Genomic DNA, 20731 nt, shown 5'->3' with positions numbered 1-20731 from the left:
GTCCCAACCCATCAGGTTCTGGGACTAATCAGACGATCCGAATGTGTTCTAATTCTAGAAGGATCGGGGAGGAAGTAAAATCCTGACTCATTGCGGAGAAGAAATAAAGGTTTGAGGGCGTGGTGTGGCGTTTGGCTGGAGCAATGAGTCTGGGTAGCAGGGTTGGGTCGGTTTCACTTTTTTTCAATGATGACTTAAATGTCTATAGCTAGGTTGGAATTACATTTGCAGACAGATTTTTGTGCAAATATTCAAAAAGCTGCATAAAAACAATATGCGCATTTTCCCACAAGAGATGTGCTTCCATCAAATTTACTTGTTTTGGATAAAAAGCTCTGCGTGATACCGTAGTGCGCATAAAAATGTACTTTTGCAGTTAAATTCCCATTTACCGAATTAAAAAAATAGAATTTAAATGGTTCTCCAATTTAAATTACAGAAATTTGCATCTGATCTAAGAGTGCAGATATCTTTTCTCTTCCACTTAGGTATGGCATACCTATGATAGTCATATGCACAGACTACTTATTTGAATGCTTAAAAAATGTGTGATCCACTTTGTTTGGTTGATAGCTCTACAGTGATATCCCATTCTAATATGTTTTCTATTTCTACCTGAGCGCTCCCAGACGCTTAACAATTACAAGCATACTCATAACACGATGCAGCCACCACTATACTTGAAAATATGGAGCGTGGTACTCAGTCATGTGTTTTATTGGATTTGCCCAAAACCAGGAACTAGAAAAAAGTCCCCCAGAGAACGTTCCCTTGGGACCATAATGCGATGTCCTAAGGACTAGTAAAATTAACATCCTAAAAAGATCCATACATGGTCCTCTATGACGTCCTGGGAACTAGACAAAGGGCCCCCAGAGAACGTTCCCTTGGGACGATCACGCAACGCTGCGCCGAAACCCTTAAGGGACCTAATGGAAATGTTCTCCGGATGTCCCGTTTGCTGGGGACAGGACATCAAGAATGGTTAAAGAATGGTTTAAGAATGTGTTATTTTTTTAATTTCAAAGGGCCCCAACATCCTAATTGTGATGTATATGTTTTGATTACATTTTTGCCTTGGTTGTTGTTAAAGATTGTTGCTGGGACCCTTGGGGGAATTACCTCGTCGTTTGCTCCTTTTCCAGACAGAATGGCGCTGGAATGGATAGCTGCTGTTTTATGGGCTCCTGACCAATTCTGCTATTTTGTGTCTTTTTTTTTTACATAATGTTTCGCATCCAATGACGGAAAACAGCTTCTGGATGTCAGAACAGTGATCACTAACATCTATGTGGATGAAGATTTCTACTTCAACGAGTCGGAGGCGCAGGACATACTGCTCACCTCAGACTAGGCCCTAATCTCAGAGACTAGGAAAAGAAAAAGGCGGCGTAAGAGAGGCCGACTTGCTGGCACCCTGACAAACTACAATGACGAGAACATAAACCACCTCCACCCGGTGATTTCTTAGCGAACGTACAATCACGTGAGAACAAACTGGAACTTCAGGTCCCGTCCTATCAACGGGACCTGAAGAACTGTAATATACTGTCTGGCTGAACAAGGACAATATATCTATCAAATCGTATTAATCACATGCTCCGAATACAACAGTGAAATGCTTACTTACGAGCCCCTAACCAACAATACAGTTTAAAAAAAATACCGATAAGAAATAAAAGTATCAAGTAAATTAGGAGCAGCAGTAAAATAACAATAGCGAGACTATATACAGGAGATACCAGTACAGAGTCAATGTGCAGGGGCACCGGCTAGTTGAGGTAATATGTACATGTAGGTAGAGTTATTAAAGTGACTATGCATAGATGATGACAGAGAGTAGTAGCGGTGTAAAAGAGGGGGAGGGGTGGGGGGTGGCAATGCAAATAGTCTGGGTAGCCATTTGATTAGGTGTTCAGGAGTCTTATGGTTTGGGAGTAGAAGCTGTTTAGAAGCCTCTTGGACCTAGACTTGGAGCTCCAGTACCGCTTGCTGTGTGGTAGCAGAGAGAACAGTCTATGACTATGGTGGCTGGAGTCTTTGACAATTTTGAGGGCCTTCCTCTGACACCGCCTGGTATAGAGGTCATGGATGGCAGGAAGCTCGGCCCCAGTGATGTACTGGGCCGTTCGCACTACCCTCTGTAGTGCCTTGTGGTCGGAGGCCGAGCAGTTGCCATACCAAGCAGTGATGCAACCAGTCAGGATGCTCTCGATGGTGCAGCTGTAGAAGAACCTTTTGAGGATCTGAGGACCCATGCCAAATCTTTTCAGTCTCCTGAGGGGGAATAGGTTTTGTCGTGCCCTCTTCACGACTGTCTTGGTGTGTTTGGACCATGACAGTTTGTTGGTGATGTGGACACCAAGGAACCTGAAGCTCTCAACCTAGTCCCCTACAGCCCTGTCGATGAGAATGGGGGGGTGCTCGGTCCTCCTTTTCCTGTAGTCCACAATCATCTCCTTTGTCTTGATCACGTTGAGAGAGAGGTTGTTGTCCTGGTACCACACGGCCAGGTCTCTGACCTCCCTACAGGCTGACTCGTCGTTGTCGGTGATCAGGCCTACCACTGTTGTGTCATCGGCAAACTTAATGATGGTGTTGAAGTTGTGCAGTCATGAGGGAACAGGAAGTACAGGAGGGGACTGAGCACACACCCGAGGGGCCCCTGTGTTGAGGATCAGCGTGGCGGATGTGATGTTACCTACCCTTACCACCCGGGGGCTGGCACATCAGGAAGTCCAGGATCCAGTTGCAGAGGGAGGTGTTTAGTCCCAGGGTCCTTAGCTTATTGATGAGCTTTGAGTGCAGTATGGTGTTGAACGCTGAGCTGAAGTCAATGAATAGCATTCTCACATACAGTTGAAGTCGGAAGTTTGCATACACCTTAGCCAAAAGCATTTAAACAAAGTTTTTCGCAATTCCTGACATTTAATCTTAGCAAAATTGTCAGGTCAGTTAGGATCACCACTTTATTTGGAGAATGTGAAATGTCAGAATAATAGTAGAGAGAATGATTTATTTCAGCTTTTATTTCTTTCATCACATTCCCAGTGGGTCAGAAGTTTACATACACTCAATTAGTATTTGGTAGCATTGCCTTTAAATTGTTTAACTTGGATCAAACGTTACGGGTAGCCTTCCACAAGCTTCCCACAATAAGTTGGGTGAATTTTGGCCCATTCCTCCTGACAGAGCTTGTGTAACTGAGTCAGGTTTGCAGGCCTCCTTGCACGCACACACTTTTTCAGTTCTGTCCACACATTTTCTATAGAATTGAGGTCAGGGCTTTGTGATGGCCACTCCAATACCTTGACTTTGTTGTCCTTAAGCCATTTTGCCACAACTTTGGAAGTATGCTTGGGGTCATTGTCCATTTGGAAGACCCATTTGCGACCAAGCTTTAACTTCCTGACTGATGTCTTGAGATGTCGCTTCAATATATCCACATAATTTTCTTCCCTCATGATGCCATCTATTTTGTGAAGTGCACCATCCCCTCCTGCAGCAAAGCACCCCCACAACATGATGCTGTACGGTTGGGATGGTGTTCTTCAGCTTGCAAGCCTCCCCCTTTTCCCTCCAAACATAAGGATGATCATTATGGCCAAACAGTTCTATTTTTGTTTCATCAGATCAGAGGACATTTCTCCAAAAAGTACGATCTTTGTCCCCATGTGCAGTTGCAAACCATAGTCTGGCTTTTTTTAATAGTGGTTTTGGAGCAGTTGCTTCTTCCTTGCTGAGCGGCCTTTCAGATTATGTCGACATAGGACTCGTTTTACTGTGGATATAGATACTTTTGTACCAGTTTCCTCCAGCATCTTCACAAGGTCCTTTGCTGTTGTTCTGGGATTGATTTGCACTTTTCGCACCAAAGTACGTTCATCTCTAGGAGACAGAACGCATCTCCTTCCTAAGCGGTCTGATGGCTGCGTAGTCCCATGGTGTTTATACTTGCATACTATTGTTTGTACAGATGAACGTGGTACCATCAGGCATTTGGAAATTGCTTCCAAGGATGAACCAGACTTGCGGAGGTCTACAATTATTCTTGGCTGATTTATTTTGGTTTTCCCATGATGTCAAGCAAAGAGGCACTGAGTTTGAAGGTAGGCCTTGAAATACATCCACAGGTACACCTCCAATTGACTCAAGTGATGTCAATTAGCCTGTCAGAAGCTTCTAAAGCCATGACATCATTTTCTGGAATTTTCCAAGCTGTTTAAAGGCACAGTCAACTTAGTGTATGTTAACTTCTGACCCACTGGAATTGTGATACAGTGACTTATAAATCAAATAATCTGTCTGTAAACAATTGTTGGAAAAATTACTTGTTTCATGCACAAAGTAGATGTCCTAACCGACTTGCCAGAACTATAGTTTGTTAACAAGAAATTTGTGAAGTGGTTGAAAAATGAGTTTTAATGACTCCAACCTAAGTGTATGTAAACTTCCGACTTCAATTGTAGGTGTTCCTTTTGTCCAGGTGGGAAAGGGCAGTGTGGAGTGCAATCGAGATGGCATCATCTGTGGATCTGTTAGGGCGGTATGCAAATTGGAGTGGGTATAGGGTTTCTGAGATAATGGTGTTGATGTGAGCCATGACCAGCTTTTCAAAGCACTTCATGGCTACAGACGTGAGTGCTAAGGGTCTGTAGACATTTTAGGCAGGTTACCTTAGTGTTCTTGGGAACAGGGACAGTGGTGGTCTGCTTAAAACATGTTGGTATTATAGACTCGGACAGGGAGAGGTTGAAAATGTCAGTGAAGACACTGCCAGATGGTCAGCGCATGCTCGCAATACACGTCCTGGTAATCCGTCTGAATATTGACCTGTTTAAAGGTCTTACTCACATCTGCTGTGGAGAGCGTGATCACACAGTCGTCCGGAACAGCTGGTGCTCTCATGCATGTTTCATTGTTGCTTGCCTCGAAGCGAGCATAGAAGTACTTTAGCTCATCTGGTAGGCTTGTGTCACTGGTCAGCTGTCGGCTGTGCTTCCATTTGTAGTCTGTATGGTTTGGAAGCCCTGCCACATCCGACGAGCGTCAGAGCCGGTGTAGTACGATTCAATCTTAGTCCTGTATTGACGCTTTACCGGTTTGATGGTTGGAAGGGCATAGCGGGATTTCTTATAAGCTTCCGCGTTAAAGTCCTGCTCCTTTAAAGAGGAAGCTCTACCCTTTAGCTGAGTGCGGCTGTTGCCTGTAATCCATGGCTTCTGGTTGGGGTATGTACATAGCCACTGTGGGGATGACGTCATCGATGCACTTATTGATGAAGCCAATGACTGATGTGGTGTACTCCTCAATGTCATCGGAAGAATCCTGGAACATTTTCTAGCAAAACAGTTCTGTAGCTTAGCATCTGCTTCATCTGACCACTTTTATTGACCCAGTCACTGGTGCTTCCTGCTTTCATTTTTACTTGTAAGCAGGAATCAGGAGGATAGAATTATGGTCAGATTTGCCAAATGGAGGGCGAGGGAGAGCTTTGTACGTGTCTCTGTGTGTGGAGTAAAGGTGGTCTATGCTGATTGAAATTTGGTAAAACGGATTTAAGTTTGCCTGCATTGAAGTCCTTGTAACGATCGTCCTGGGAAGAAGGTGACCAAAACGACCAAAGTGTTCATGTTATAAATTTAATCAAAACTGAACACTATACAAAATAACAACGAGGAAGAACGAAAACGAAACAGTTCTGTCAGGTAATACACACAAAACAGAAAACAACTACCCACAAACACAGGTGGGAAAAGGCTACCTAAGTATGGTTCTCAATCAGAGACATCGATAGACAGCTGCCTCTGATTGAGAACCACACCCGGCCAAACACATAGAACTAGACAACATAGAACACAACATAGAATGCCCACCCCAACTCACGCCCTGACCAACCAAAATAGAGACATAAAAAGGATCTCTAAGGTCAGGGCGTGACAGTCCTCTGGCCACTAGGATCGCCGCCTCTGGATGAGCGTTTTCCTGTTTGCTCATGGCGGAATACAGCTCATTGAGTGTGGTTTTAGTGCCAGCATCGGTCTGCGTTGGTATGTAGACAGCTACAAAAAAAAAATGAAAACTCAAGATGTAGACCACACTATCTACCTAATCATGAGATACTCTACCTCAGGCGAGCAAAACCTTGAGACTTCCTTAGATATTGAACACCAGCTGTTGTTTACAAATATACATAGTCCACCCTCCTTGTCTTACCAGACGCCACTGTTCTATCCTGCCGACACAGCGTATAACCAGCCAGCTGTATGTTGATAATGTCGTCGTTCAGCCACGACTCCTTGAAGCATAAGATATTTCCGTTTTGAATGTCCCGTTGGTAGTATAATCTTCCTCGTAGGTTGTGGATTTTATTGTCCAATGATTGCATGTTAGCTAGTAGAAGGGAAGGCAGTGGGGGTTAATTCAATCGCCTACGAATTCTCAAAGTCAGCCCGACCAGCCCGACCTCTTTTTCTCCGTCTTCTCTTCACACAAATGACGGGGATTTGGGCCTGTTCCCGGGAAAGCAGTATGTCCTTCACTTCGGGCTCGTCGGACTTGTTAAAGGAAAAAAAAGCTTCTGCCAGTCCGTGGTGAGTAATCGCTGTTATAATGTTCAGGAGTTATTTTCGGTCATAAGAGACAGTAGCAGCAACATTATGTCCAAAATAAGTAAAAAAGTTAGGAGCACGTGAAACGTCAGCCATCTGGTTTTTCTATGCATCGGTAGGTAAGAATGGTGGATGTCTGTCAGCAACAGCTAGTGTGCGATCTCTAATATTAAGTCTCAAGGTTCTGCTCGCCTGAGTTAGAATACTTCATGATAAGCTGTAGACCATACTATTTACAGAGAGACTTGTCAGCTATATTTTTCATAGCTGTCTAAACCATTGCTGGCACTAAGACCAGACTCAATGAGGTGTGTATAAGGCCATAAGCAAACAGAAAATGCTCATCCAAAGGCGGCGCTCCTAGTCGCTTGTGATTTTAATGCAGGAAAACTGAACTCAGTCTTACCTCATTTCTACATGCATGTCACCTGTGCAACTAGAGATGAAAAATCAGACCATAACTCTATCCTCCTGACTCAAACAGGAAAGTACCAGTGACACGCTCAGTATGAAAGTGGTCCAATAAAGCGGATGCTAAGCTACAGGACTGTTTTGCTAGCACAGACTGGAATATATTCCGGGATTCATCTGTTGGCATTGATGAGTTTACCACATCAGTCACTGGCTTCATTAATAAGTGCATCGACGACGTCATCCCCACAGTGACTGTAACTACATATCCCAACCGAAAGCTGTGGATTACAAACAACATCCGCACTGAGCCAAAGGCAAGCGCTGCCACTTTCATGGAGCGGAACACTAATCCGGACGCTTATAAGAAATCCCGCTAAGTGGGAGATCCGTTACAAAGTCTATGGACAGATGTGACCAACGCCGCTGAGACACCGGAACGGGAAGTAGTTTACCTGCTGGAGTGTGCCAGGGAGATTTGGATTAAGTACATACCGAACATGAGTTGACATAGTGGGCGGCGTCCTGCGCCAAGGTGGGCCACCAGTATTTATTGAAGAGGGATTGGATGGTGCGGGTGATACCTGGGTGTCCAGCGGCAGGGGTTTTGTGAATGCCCAGGTCAACAGCCGATAACTCAACCCATTGGGGACGTAGATGCGCTCTGGAGGGCAGGTGGCAGGAGCGGGTTCTCTCTCCCTAGCCTGGCGGATGTCCACATCTACGTCCCAAAACACAGAGCAAACGATATGGGAGGACCGCTTGATGGGCTGGAGGACACCCACAGGATTCTCCACCAACGTGGAACCACAGGGTGCAGGAAAGTAGATCCGCCGGCATTCTGGTCCCCATGCGGTGATTCTCATCTTTGACCAGGAGATGGTGGAGTTTTGGAGTTGGAGCCACGGGAGGCCGAGGATGACTTTGTGTACGGGTGTGGTGATGATGAAGAAGGGAAGGCTTTCATGGTGCTTGGGACCCACGGTGAGGGTGAGTGGTGTTGTGATGTGAGTAATTGTGCCAGATCCCAATGGTCGCATATCCAGCGCTTGGATAGGAAAAGGAGAGGAGAGCAGGTATGAGGTTAAGTTCAGGGAGGAGGCGAGGGCCTGGTCGATAAAGTTCCCCGCGGCACCAGAGTCCACTAGAGTTGTAGAGACAACACTTGAGGGACAGCCAGCTAGGGAACCAGAAATGGTTTGGCGGAAAACGATGATAATGTAATACTCACGCCTACCTTGGGAGACGGAAGGTCACGGGGTCACCCCTCTGCTCTAGTGGACCCAGGGTTAGGACGCACTGGACACCACTGAAGCTGGTGCTCCTCCTGGTCGGAATAGGGACAGAGCCCCAGCTGTCTCCGGCGATGCCACTCTGCCGCATAGAGGTGTGTGGCCCCTACCTCCATGGGTTCAGGCTCTGCCTCAGAGGAGGGAGGTGAGTGGCAAGGGGGACACCGACGCTCCCGAAGAAGGTTATCCAGACGGATGGCCATCGCTATGAGAGCATCCAAGGATATGTTGTCATCCCAACTCCGTCTGGACCTCTTCGTGCAGTCAACTCCGGAATAGAGTTTGGAGAGCCGGCTCATTCCATCAGCTGAAGGCTGCCACAGTCCGAAAGGTGATGGCATACACTGCAGCAGTCTGGGCACCCTGCCGGAGTTGGAAAAGTCGCTCACCTCCCTCTCTGCCCTCTGGAGGATGGTCGAAGACCGCCCTGAACAGAACCTCTCACAGGAACCCAGTTCCTTCTCTCCTCTCTCCCAGGCGGCCGTAGCCTACTCTACAGCAGGGAAATTATTGGGGCAACCTTGGACCTCTAGGTAGTGGGGGCTCCCGTCTGATAGGAAAAAATAGAGAGAGCACTGTAGTCAAGGTGTTGGTGGACTAGATGACCCTGTTCCTCGACCGTCTGGAAGATAGTGTAATTATCTGCTGCTTCCATAATTTCTGAGGCAGTATTCTGTAACGAAGATGCAAGGAGTCAAGAAGCAGCTGCAGCTGGTGAGTTTAATAATAACAAACCCGACGCGTTACAAAACAAGCGCAGTGTCTGGACATGATAACAGAACCAATACAATGGTTACCAGGTGTGCGCAATGTGGGTTGCCATGGCCGGTGGTTAGTAGACCGGCGACGTCGAGCGCCGGAGGGAGGGAGCAGGAGTAGGCTTGACAGCATTATTACTTTTCTAAACACCAAACACCAAAGTCCTCTCTGTTAGTAACGTGTGATTGACCGACAGGCCGTGGGTTCCTTTGTGAGAGAGATGGCTGGAGACCATTGAGATGATTGGATCACATCTCCTCTTTGATTTGTACAAAATAAGGCCATGTTCACAGTGGGGAGGGTAGAGGGCAGAGGGCTGAGGGCACTCACTCACCCATTCAAACATTCTCAAGCCAAATCAGGGAATCTTTTTCATGCCATGGGACATTTCTTGAAATACTCTCTTTGATTGACCCTCTGTATTTGTATTGGGCTGACCGGTCTGATTTCCCCTCATGCTGTGAGCCTGTCTAGATTCGTGGAAAATGGGAGGTATTTCTAGGTAGGGGATGACCCATGCTGCTAGGACGGGATAATAGTGAATGCATGGACTCTGAGCGAGGCAAGTCGAGAGCGCGAGGGATTGGTCTGGTAGGGAGGAGGAGGGGGCTGGCTGTCAGCAGGTGATGGCTGATCGCTGAACATCACTTATGCCTAATTGTGTTTGTGGTGGGATTAATGGGAAACTGTAATCAAAATAACAGTCACGCATGCATGTAATGATAATTCACCCACTCAGACTCTACATCCTGAATTACAATGGTTGGCAGAAAGTGGGAAACGTTGGTTTCGGAGAGGTAGCTAGCAAAGTGAGAGTATCAATCAATCAATCAAATGAATTTATAAAGTAATAAAACATCAGCTGATGTCACAAAGTGCTGTACAGAAACCCAGCCTAAAACCCCAAACAGCAAGCAATGCAAGTGTAGAAGCACGGTGGCTAGGAAAAACTCCCTAGAAAGGCCGGAACCTAGAAAGAAACCTAGAGAGGAACCAGGCTATGAGGGGTGGCCAGTCCTCTTCTGGCTGTGCCGGGTGGAGATTATAACAGAACATGGCCAGGATGTTCAAATGGTCATAGATGACCAGCATGGCCAAATAATAATCACAGTGGTTGTAGAGGGTGCAACAGGTCAGCACCTCAGGAGTAAATGTCAGTTGGCTTTTCATAGCCGATCATTCAGAGTATCTCTACCGCTCCTGCTGTCTCTAGAGAGTTGAAAACAGCAGGTCTGGGACAGGTAGCACATCCGGTGAACAGGTCAGGGGGAGGAGAGAGAGAGAGAGATAGATGAATAATCATGATAGATAAATAGATTCATATGTCCACCAAAATAATACCAAAATATACGCTTGCTTTATCGACTTCCAAAAAGCATTTGATTCTATTTGGCATACAGGACTGTTCTACAAAGTTATTGAAAGTGGTGTAGGGGGTAAAACATATGACATAATTAAATCAATGTATACTGGCAATACGTGCAGCATTAAAATTGTCAAGAAAATAACAGAATTCTTTAACCAGGGGCGGGGCCTTCGTCAGGGTTGTAATCTGAGCCCTGCACTCTTCCTTATTTACATCAACGAATTGGCCACTATTCTAGAAAAATCCTCAGCCCCTGGTGTTAGTCTCCACAATTCAGAGGTTAAATGCCTACTCTTCGCAGATGACCTATGCCTGCTGTCACCCACAGCACATGGCCTACAGCAGAACCTGGACCTGATAGAGCAGTACTGCCAGACCTGGGCCCTGGCAGTAAACCCCAAAAATACTAAAATAATGATTTTCCAGAGAAGATCCAGATCTCAGGGAATTAGACCAAAGTTCTCAATTGGTACAAAATATATAGAGTACTGCAAACACTACAATTACTTAGGTTTAAAAATAAGCTCAAATGGACACCTTAATGAGGCAGTGAATGAACTGAGAGAGAAAGCACGCAGGGCATTCTACGCCATTAAAAAGCAAATTCAAATTGAAATGCCTATTAAAATTTGGCTAAAACTAATTGAATATGTCATTGAACCAATTGCACTTTATGGCAGCGAGGTGTGGGGTCCACTTGCAAAACATGATTTCATCAAATGGGACAAACACCCCATTGAAACCCTGCATGCAGAGTTCTATAAGATTATCCTACATGTCCAGAGGAAAACTACAATCAATGCATGCAGGGCAGAATTAGGCAAATATCCACTAATAATAAAAATTCAAAAAAGAGCAATTAAGTTTTGGAAACATCTAAAATACAGTGACCCCCTCTCATATCACTACCAAGCCCTGCAATGCCAAGAGCTGAGCAAAGAAAAGAGTCCCCTCATCCAGCTTGTCCTGGGGCTGAGTTCAGGACCAGCTTGTTCTGGTCCTGAAGCCTCAGGACCAGAACATCCAATCAATCAGGATAAACCAAATTACAACACAGTCAAAACAAAACTATATTGCTTATTGGGAAACACAAGCACAAACACAAAGCAAAATGCAGTGCTATCTGGCCCTAAATCGACAGTACACTGTGGCTAAATATTTGACCATGGTTACTGATCAAAACCTTAGAAAAACCTTGACAAAGTACAGGCTCAGTGAGCACAGCCTTGCCATTGAGAAGGGTAGACACAGGAAAACCTGGCTCCCTGTAGAGGAAAGGCTGTGCAACCACTAGCAGAACCTGAGACGGAGCTGCATTTCCTGACAAAATGTCAAAAATATAAAACAATTAGAGAGTGTCATTTCCCCAAATTTGAAACCCTTATTCAAGGTTTCAAAGACCTCTCTAATGAGAGTAGGCTACCCGTTCTGTTGGGGGAGGACGCAGAGAGCTGTGGGTTGGCAGCGCACTGCATTGCTGCCTGCCATAAGATGAGGGACAGTGTCTGACAGACCAGTCAACCTGCAGAGAGAGAGAGCGAGAGAGAGCGAGAGAGAGAGAGAGAGAGAGAGAGAGAGAGAGAGAGAGAGAGAGAGAGAGAGAGAGAGAGAGAGAGAGAGAGAGAGAGAGAGAGAGAGAGAGAGAGAGAGAGAGAGAGAGAGAGAGAGAGAGAGAGAGAGAGAGAGAGAGAGAGAGATGTTATTAAGACAGGAGAAATGTTCCAGCTATAACAGACTGACCCTAGTCCCCCGACACATAAACTATAGCATAAATACTGTAGGCTGAGACAGGAGGGGTCGGGAGACACTGTGGCCCCGTCTGGTGATACCCCCGGACAGGGCCAAACAGGCAGGATATAACCACACCCACTTTGCCAAAGCACAGACCCCACACCACTAGAGGGATATCTTCAACCACCAACCTACTATCCTGAGACAGGGTAATTCCAGTGTTTTCACTTTTAACTAACGTGAAAGTACAGCATCGCATCGTTGCCTTCTGACCTGATCTTTATCTCATTATCTGGATAGAAACTATTCTTTGATAATGATTAAGCTTTAGTGATAAAGTGAAAGGTAAAAGCTTAAATGAGCTGTAAACTAATAACAATGACTAAAACATTTTTTAAACAAACACTGCATATGTATATTTGTTCTATATTTCAGTAACAAGAAGCTTCGGACTCCTCCCAACTATTTCATCATGAACCTGGCAGTGAGTGACTTCCTCATGGCCATCACACAGTCCCCCATCTTCTTTGTCAACTGTCTCTACAAGGAGTGGGTGTTTGGAGAAACAGGTACTTTTACCTTCATTCCATAAAGTTGGTAAAATAACCGCATCAGATCAATTGTCATAATTGAAAGCTTCAGCTACTTTGGTATTTTGAGATGAATTATGCTGTACACACTGAACAAAAAATACTCATCAAAGTTATTCTGTGGAAATTCCATCTCTGAGATGACTCAGATTGTAAAACGTCTGTTATCTGTCTCTGTGAAATGATTTATGTTCAGGCTGTAAGATGTACGCCTTCTGTGGGGCCTTATTTGGAATCACCTCCATGATCAATCTGCTGGCTATCTCCATTGACCGCTACATAGTCATCACCAAGCCCCTGCAGGCCCTGCACTGGACCTCTAAACGCCGCACCTCCGTCGTCATCGTCATGGTCTGGCTCTACTCGTTGGCTTGGAGCCTGGCGCCTCTCCTGGGCTGGAGTGAGTTCCCTCCACTAACACCGTCCTTTTGGGTGCCAGTTTTCTGACTGTTTCTACTCTCTTGCCAACTCCTTATGGAATTGTCATGCCATGTTTTGCTAGACAATGACACCAATGGAGTTGGCAAGAGCCCAAACAGATCTGGGACCAGGCTAGCAACCTTTTATCTTATCTTTCAATCTAAACCATTGTTCCTATCCAGGTTCCTATATCCCGGAGGGCCTGATGACATCCTGTACGTGGGATTATGTGACCTCCACACCAGCCAATAGGAGCTACACTCTAATGCTATGCGTCTTTGTGTTCTTCATCCCTCTGGGCATCATCTCTTACTGCTACCTATGCATGTTCCTGGCCATACGCACCGGTAGTAGGTGAGTTGGTACATTCACACAGCCATGCCTCTGTGTGCATACACACATAGACATACAGTTGAAGTCGGAAGTTTACATACACTTAGGTTGGAGTCAATTAAACTAGTTTTTTAACCACTCCACAAATTTCTTGTTAACAAACTATAGTTTTGGCAAGTTGGTTAGGATCTACTTTGTGCATGACACAAGTAACTTTTCCAACAATTGTTTCCAGACAGATTACTTCACTTATAATTCACTGTATCACAATTCCAGTGGGTCAGAAGTTTACATACACTAAGTTGACTGTGCCTTTGAACAGCTTGGGAAATTCCAGAAAATGATGTCATGGCTTTAGCTTCTGATGGGCTAATTGACATAATTTGAGTCAATGGGAGGTGTACCTGTAGATGTATTTCAAGGCCTACCTTCAAACTCAGTGCCTCTTTGCTTGACATCATGGGGAAACCAAAAGAAATCAGCCAAGACCTCAGAAAAAAATGTAGACCTCCGCAGGTCTGGTTCATCCTTGGGAGCAATTTCCAAACAGCTAAAGGTACCACGTTCATCTGTACAAACAATAGTACGCAAGTGTAAACACCATGGGACCACGCAGCCGTCATACCGCTCAGGAAGGAGACGCGTTCTGTCTCCTAGAGATGAACGTACTTTGGTGCGAAAAGTGCAAATCAATCCCAGAACAACAGCAAAGGACCTTGTGAAGATGCTGGATGAAACAGGTACAAAAGTATCTATATCCACAGTAAAACGAGTCCTATATCGACATAATCTGAAAGGCCGCTTAGCAAGGAAGTTGACACTGCTCCAAAACCGCCATTAAAAAAGCCAGACTGGTTTGCAACTGCACATGGGGACAAATATCACACTTTTTGGAGAAATGTCCTCTGGTCTGATGAAACAAAAATAGAACTGTTTGGCCATAATGATCATCCTTATGTTTGGAGGAAAAAGGGGGAGGCTTGCAAGCCGAAGAACACCATCCCAACCGTGAAGCATGGGTGTGGCAGCATCATGTTGTGGGGGTGCTTTGCTGCAGGAGGGACTGGTGCACTTCACAAAATAGATGGCATCATGAGGATGGAAAACTATGTGGATATATTGAAATAACATCTCAAGACATCAGTCAGGAAGTTAAAGACAGGGAATCTTTACTCGGATTAAATGTCAGGAATTGTGAGAAACTGAGTTTAAATGTATTTGACTAAGGTGTATGTAAACTTCCGACTTCAACTGTATACTGTACTTATATATACACACACACGCACGCACACAAGCACGCATACACACACACCATCAAAATACAGATCCAGATGATGGTGCCCTTTTGTTGTCTATCTTCCTCTGACACCCCGAACATCCCCTCTCCGATGCCCACAGAGACATGGAGAAGCTGGGCAGTCAGGTAAGGAAGTCCACCCTGATCCAGCAGCAGTCCATCAAGACTGAGTGGAAGCTGGCCAAGATTGCCTTTGTAGTCATCATCGTGTATGTGATGTCCTGGTCTCCCTACGCCTGCGTCACCCTCATCGCCTGGGCTGGGTAACTATGGTGTTACATATGAATTTGAATGGGGTTCAGTTCCCCTATTCACAAAGCGTCTCAGTAGGAGGGCTGATCTAGGATCAGTTTTGCCTGTTTTTCAATAATTATGAATATGATTACATGGACTGGGGTATCTGATGAAAGATGGTGCTGTACTGGATGGTGGCCGTTTTGCAAGCGCCAATACAACTTTGCTATTTTGTGATTCTTTTGTTGTTAATTTTTACTTAATTTGTTCATTTCTTACGACCGACAAGAACTTTTGAACATCAGATCTGCAGTTACTTACCTCAATTCCGGCTTCAACTTCAACTCATCTACCCTGGCTCTTTCTCTAATTCCGACCCAATTTACGGGCCAAGAGGAAACGCTGACGTTACAGAGGCAAGAGGGGGGATCCTGGAGAGATTAAGGTGAAGGGTGAACTGGCCACCTCTTCCGCCCATTCTACTGGCCAATGTACAGTCACTTGATAATAAGATGGATAACCTCCAAACGCGGATTTGCTACCAAGGGTTCTCTGCTTTTCTGAAACATGGCTCTCGGACACCCCCCATGGCTATCCAACTCGATGGATTCTCCATTTACCGTGCCGACAGGAAGAGGAGTCAGGGAAATCGAGGGGGGAGGGGTTTGCCTATTTATCAACAACAACTGGTGTGCTGACTCGACTGGTGTACTGGCCCATTGTTCACCCGTCTTGGAATACCTGATGGTCAAATGCCGACCGTTTAACCTCCCGAGGGAGTTTTCAGCTGTTATCATGACCGTTGTATTTATTGCACCTCAGGACAAGAAAAATAACAAGCTGGCACTTAATAAACTGTACGAGGTTACAGTATAACCAAGCAGGAAAACATCCAGGAGCTGCTTTTCTGGTTATGGGTGATATTAATTCCATGTCCTTAAGACTCCACCACTGTGATGCCCAACTTCCATCAACACGTCTCCCTCACCACTAGCGGCGATAAAGTCCTAGACCACTGTTATTCTACCCACAAGCAAGCATACAAGGCCCTCTCTTGTCCACCATTCGGCAAACCAGATATTGACTCCGTACTCCTGCTTCCTGTCTGCAAGCAGAATCTCAAAAAGGAATTACTTAATTACGTCAATGAGCTAACCACCTCCATCACCAGCTTCATTAGGAAATGCATAAGCGACGTTGTCCCCACAGTTAAGGTTTGCAGCTTACCCAATCAAAAGCCCTGGATTAACACTGAGGTTGGAGCTAAACTAAAGTATAGGGCTACCGCGCACAGGACTATCGCAGACAACCCTGAGGCTACGGCAGACAACCCTGAGGCTACGGCAGACAACCCTGAGGCTACGGCAGACAACCCTGAGGCTACGGCAGACAACCCTGAGTCTACGGCAGACAACCCTGAGGCTACGGCAGACAACCCTGAGTCTACGGCAGACAACCCTGAGGCTACGGCAGACAACCCTGAGGCTACGGCAGACAACCCTGAGGCTACGGCAGACAACCCTGAGGCTACGGCAGACAACCCTGAGGCTACGGCAGACAACCCTGAGGCTACGGCAGACAACCCTGAGTCTACGGCAGACAACCCTGAGGCTACGGCAGACAACCCTGAGGCTACGGCAGACAACCCTGAGGCTACGGCAGAGTCTTCAAACGAGCAAAAGGACAATATAGGAATAATGTGGAATCATATTACACAGGCTCCGACACCGGTCGAATGTGGCAGGGACTACAGTCCATTATGGATTACAAAGGAAGACCCAGCCATGATCTGCCCAACGATGCCGCTCTACCAGACGAACTTATGCACCCTTTGACAATAACATGTGTCGGGTGTGAGAGCCACCACCAACCCAGAAGATAGGGTGATCTTGCTCTCTGAGGCCGACGTGAGTAAAGTCTTTTTTCAGGTCTATAACCGCAAGGCCGCGGGCCCTATGGTATTCCAGGGTTCGTTCTCAGACCATACGCAGAACAGCTGGCAAGTATATTCACAGCAATTTTCAACCTCTCCTTGTCCCAGTCTGTAATCCCCATGACCACCATCATTCCTAGACCCACTTAATTTGCATATCGCCCCAACAGATCCATAGACGACGCAATCACAATTGCACTCCACACTACCCTCACCCACCTAGATAAGAGGAATACGTATGTGAGAATGCTATCCATTGACTACAGCTCAGCGTTCAACACCATTGTCCTCTCCAAGCTTGTCACCAAGTTTAGGTCCCTGGGACTGAACGTTCTCCCTCTGCAACTGGATCCTGGACTTTCTGGAGGAAGGTGGTGAGGGTAAGCAAAATCCCCTCCTCCACGCTAACCCTCAACACGGGGGCCCCACAGAGGTGTGTGCTTAGTCCCTTCCTGTACTCCCTGTTTACCCACGACTGCGTAGCGATGCACGACTCGAGTTATACCATCATCAAGTTTGCTTGCGACACAACGCTGGTAGGCCTGATCATCAGCGACGATGAGACAGCCTAAAGGGACGTCACTGACCTGGAAGTGTGGGCCCGGGAACCACAACCTCTTCCTCAACGTCAGTCAGACCAAGGAGCTGATCGTGGACTACAGGAAACGAGGGGGCGAGCAAGCCCCCATCCACATCGATGGGGCTGCAGTGGAGCGGGTCGAGAGCTTCAAGTTCCCGGGTGTTCAAATCACTAAGAACTTAAAATGGTCCACACACACGCGCACAGTCGGGAAAAAGGTGTGACAGTGCCTCTTCCCCCCTCAGGAGTTTGAAAAGGTTTGGCATGGGCCCTCAAATACTCAAAAAGTTATATAGCTGTTCCATTGAGGTAATCTTGACTGGCTGCATCACTGCTTTGTATGGCAAAAGCACCGCCCTCGACCGCATGGCCCTACAGAGGGTGGTGCGGACAGCCAAAAATCGTTAGACTCCAACCAACCAAGCCATAGACTGTTCGCTCTGCTTCCTCATGGCAAGCAGTACCGGTGCATCAAGTCTGACACCAACAGGCTTCTGAACAGCTTCTATCCTCATGCCAAAAGACCGCTAAATAGCTAATGAATGTGTGAATTAAAACTTGAAACTTGATCCTACATCAGCACTTCTACTCTGAGATGCTTTATGAATACAAGCCCAGATCTAGTTGAGATGCTTCAGCAACAGTTAGAGGGCATGTGATCTGGATATTATGAAGGATCAGGGGTCTTGAAAAAAAAATTCTGACTGTTGATTCAGATATGAAGTTGAGGATTTTACTGTAGTTCCTGTAGATCTTTGGTTAATGCAAAAAAATATGGAATACATTCTTTCCGAATTCCACAAATAATTTTAAAGTGAGGCTTGGATTGGTTCGGAATGGCAGGCACCTATGGGTTGAAGAGGTGAGAGTCCGTTTTGAGAGTTTTTAAACGCTATCAGGGTCAGAGACAGTTTAAACAGATGTTTTTTTGAGTTTTGTGTTGGGAAGGTACTGTACGTACTGCAGCGAGAGTAGAGGTGAAGAGAGTGAATGTGAAGTGATGGAGTGCAGTCTGTCGGAGAGGAGGGATAATCAAGCATATGATTCCTTCTGCTCACTCCACAACGCCTTTGGGTCACTGCCGAGCCATACGAACAGGCTGCACAGGAGCCAACTAGGCAGGCAGTGCAAACAGACACCCACTGACTGACCAAGGCACAGACAGGCATGGACTGACGCATGACTGACCATCCACTGACATACTGAACAAACAGAGTTCAGACTCCAATCTTATTCTTAGAGGGTGGAAGCAGAGCAGAACAAGTTACTGGCGTATGTCAGTAAAACCTGAGGAGGTCAGATTACTTTATCTGTGAGGCTTGTAGTGTCCTATAAATGTTACCTCTCCTTCCAGCTATGGAAGTACCCTCAGCCCCTACTCCAAGGCCGTCCCTGCTGTCATAGCCAAAGCCTCAGCCATCTATAACCCCTTCATCTATGCCATCATCCACTCCAAATATAGGTGAGTATAGTCATCTTAATGTGTGCCTCCACTAGGGCATAACTCAAAACACCATTTTATGTACTGTCCTAACCTTTCATAACCTAAGGTTGTTTTGGCAAGTTGCCCTAGGGATCCTTTGGTGTGATTGGGCTTGGCCGTCCAGATTTGACTCCTACAGGGCATTATGAAAGTACTCATACCCCTACGACTTTTCCCACATTTTTTTACGTTACAGCCTTATTCTAAACTGGATTAAATAGTTCCCCCCCCCCTCATTAACCTACACACAATACCCCATAATGACAAAGCAAAAACAGGTTAAAAAAAGTTTACAAATAAACTGAAATATCACATTTACATAAGTATTCAGACCCTTTAATCAGTACTTTGTTGAAGCACCTTTGGCAGCGATTACAGCCTCGATTCTTCTTGGGTATGATGCTACAAGCTCGGCACACCTGTATTTGGGGAGATTCTCCCATTCTTCTCTGCAGATCGGGTTCAAGTCCGGGCTCTGAATGGGCCACTCAGAGGACATTCAGAGACTCGTCCCGAAGCTACTCCTGCATTGTCTTGGCTGTGTGCTTAGGATTGCTGAACGGTTGGAAGGTGAGCCATCGCCCCAGTCTGAGGTCCTGAGCGCTCTGGAGCAGGTTTTCATCAAGGATCTCTGTACTTTGCTCTGTTCATGTTTCCCTCGATCCTGACTAGTCTCCCAGTCCCTGCCACTGAAAAACATCCCCACAGCATGATGCTGCCTCCACCATGCTTCACCGTAGGGATGGCTCAATCTTGGTTTCATCAGACCAGAGAATCTTGTTTCTCATGGTCTGAGTCTTTTAGGTGCCTTTTGGCAAACTTCAAGCAGGCTGTCGTGCTTTTTACTGAGGAGTGGCTTCCATCTGGCCACTCTAGCATAAAAGCCTGATTGGTGGAGTGCTGCAGAGATGGTTGTCCTTTTGGAAGGTTCTCCCTCCTCCACAGAGTAGCTCTGTTAGAGTGACCATCGGGATCTTGGTCACGTCCCTGACCAAAGCCCTTCTCCCCTGATTGCTCAGTTTGGCCAGGCGGCCAGCTCTAGGAAGAGTCTTGGTGGTTCCAAACTTCTTCCATTTAAGAATGATGGAGGCCACTGGGTTCTTTGGGACCTTCAATACTGCAGAAATGTTTTGGTACCCTTCCCCAGATCTGTGCCTTGACACAATCCTGTCTCGGAGCTCTAAGGACAATTCCTTCGACCTCATGGCTTGGTTTTTGCTCTGACATGCACGGTCAACTGTGGGACCTTATATAGACAGGTGTGTGCCTTTCCAAATCATGTCCAATCAACTGAATTTACCACAGGTGGACCTCAATCAAGTTATAGAAACATCTCAAGGATGATCAATGGAAACAGGATGCACCTGAGCTCAATTTCAAGTCTCATAGCAAAGGGTCTGAATACTTACATAAATATTTCTGTTTTCGTTTTTTTTTTTTTTTTTTTGCAACAATTTCTAAAAACCTGTTTTTGCTTTGTCATTATGTGGTATTGTGTATAGATTAATGAGGAAAAACATTTATGTAATCCATTTTGGAATAAGGCTGTGATGTAACAAAATGTGGCAAAAGTCAAGGGGTCTGAATACTTTCCGAATGCCCTGTATAACAACTGACTTGTTACATCTGACTTAGGTGATGACAATAGGGATGATTTGGTGTACTATATGCTTGATGATGTATCCCTCCTT

At 45.9% G+C, this 20731-nt stretch overlaps 1 protein-coding gene across 1 annotated transcript in view; it reads left to right on the top strand.

Annotated features, from left to right (window-relative positions):
• Positions 1-20731, top strand: part of LOC139543844 (melanopsin-B-like) — a 42271-nt gene that overhangs the window by 8899 nt on the left and 12641 nt on the right. The window contains exons 2-6 of the mRNA XM_071350318.1: positions 12606-12739; positions 12957-13160; positions 13363-13534; positions 14912-15073; positions 18912-19019. Of these exons, the coding sequence (XP_071206419.1) occupies positions 12606-12739; positions 12957-13160; positions 13363-13534; positions 14912-15073; positions 18912-19019 (780 nt within the window). The remainder of the gene's footprint in view (positions 1-12605; positions 12740-12956; positions 13161-13362; positions 13535-14911; positions 15074-18911; positions 19020-20731) is intronic.

The sequence above is a fragment of the Salvelinus alpinus genome, chromosome 18 (assembly GCF_045679555.1).
Source record: "Salvelinus alpinus chromosome 18, SLU_Salpinus.1, whole genome shotgun sequence".
Classification (NCBI taxonomy): domain Eukaryota; kingdom Metazoa; phylum Chordata; class Actinopteri; order Salmoniformes; family Salmonidae; genus Salvelinus; species Salvelinus alpinus.
The sequence above is the reverse complement of the archived record's forward strand: the minus strand, read 5'-3'. Positions and strand labels throughout refer to the sequence as shown.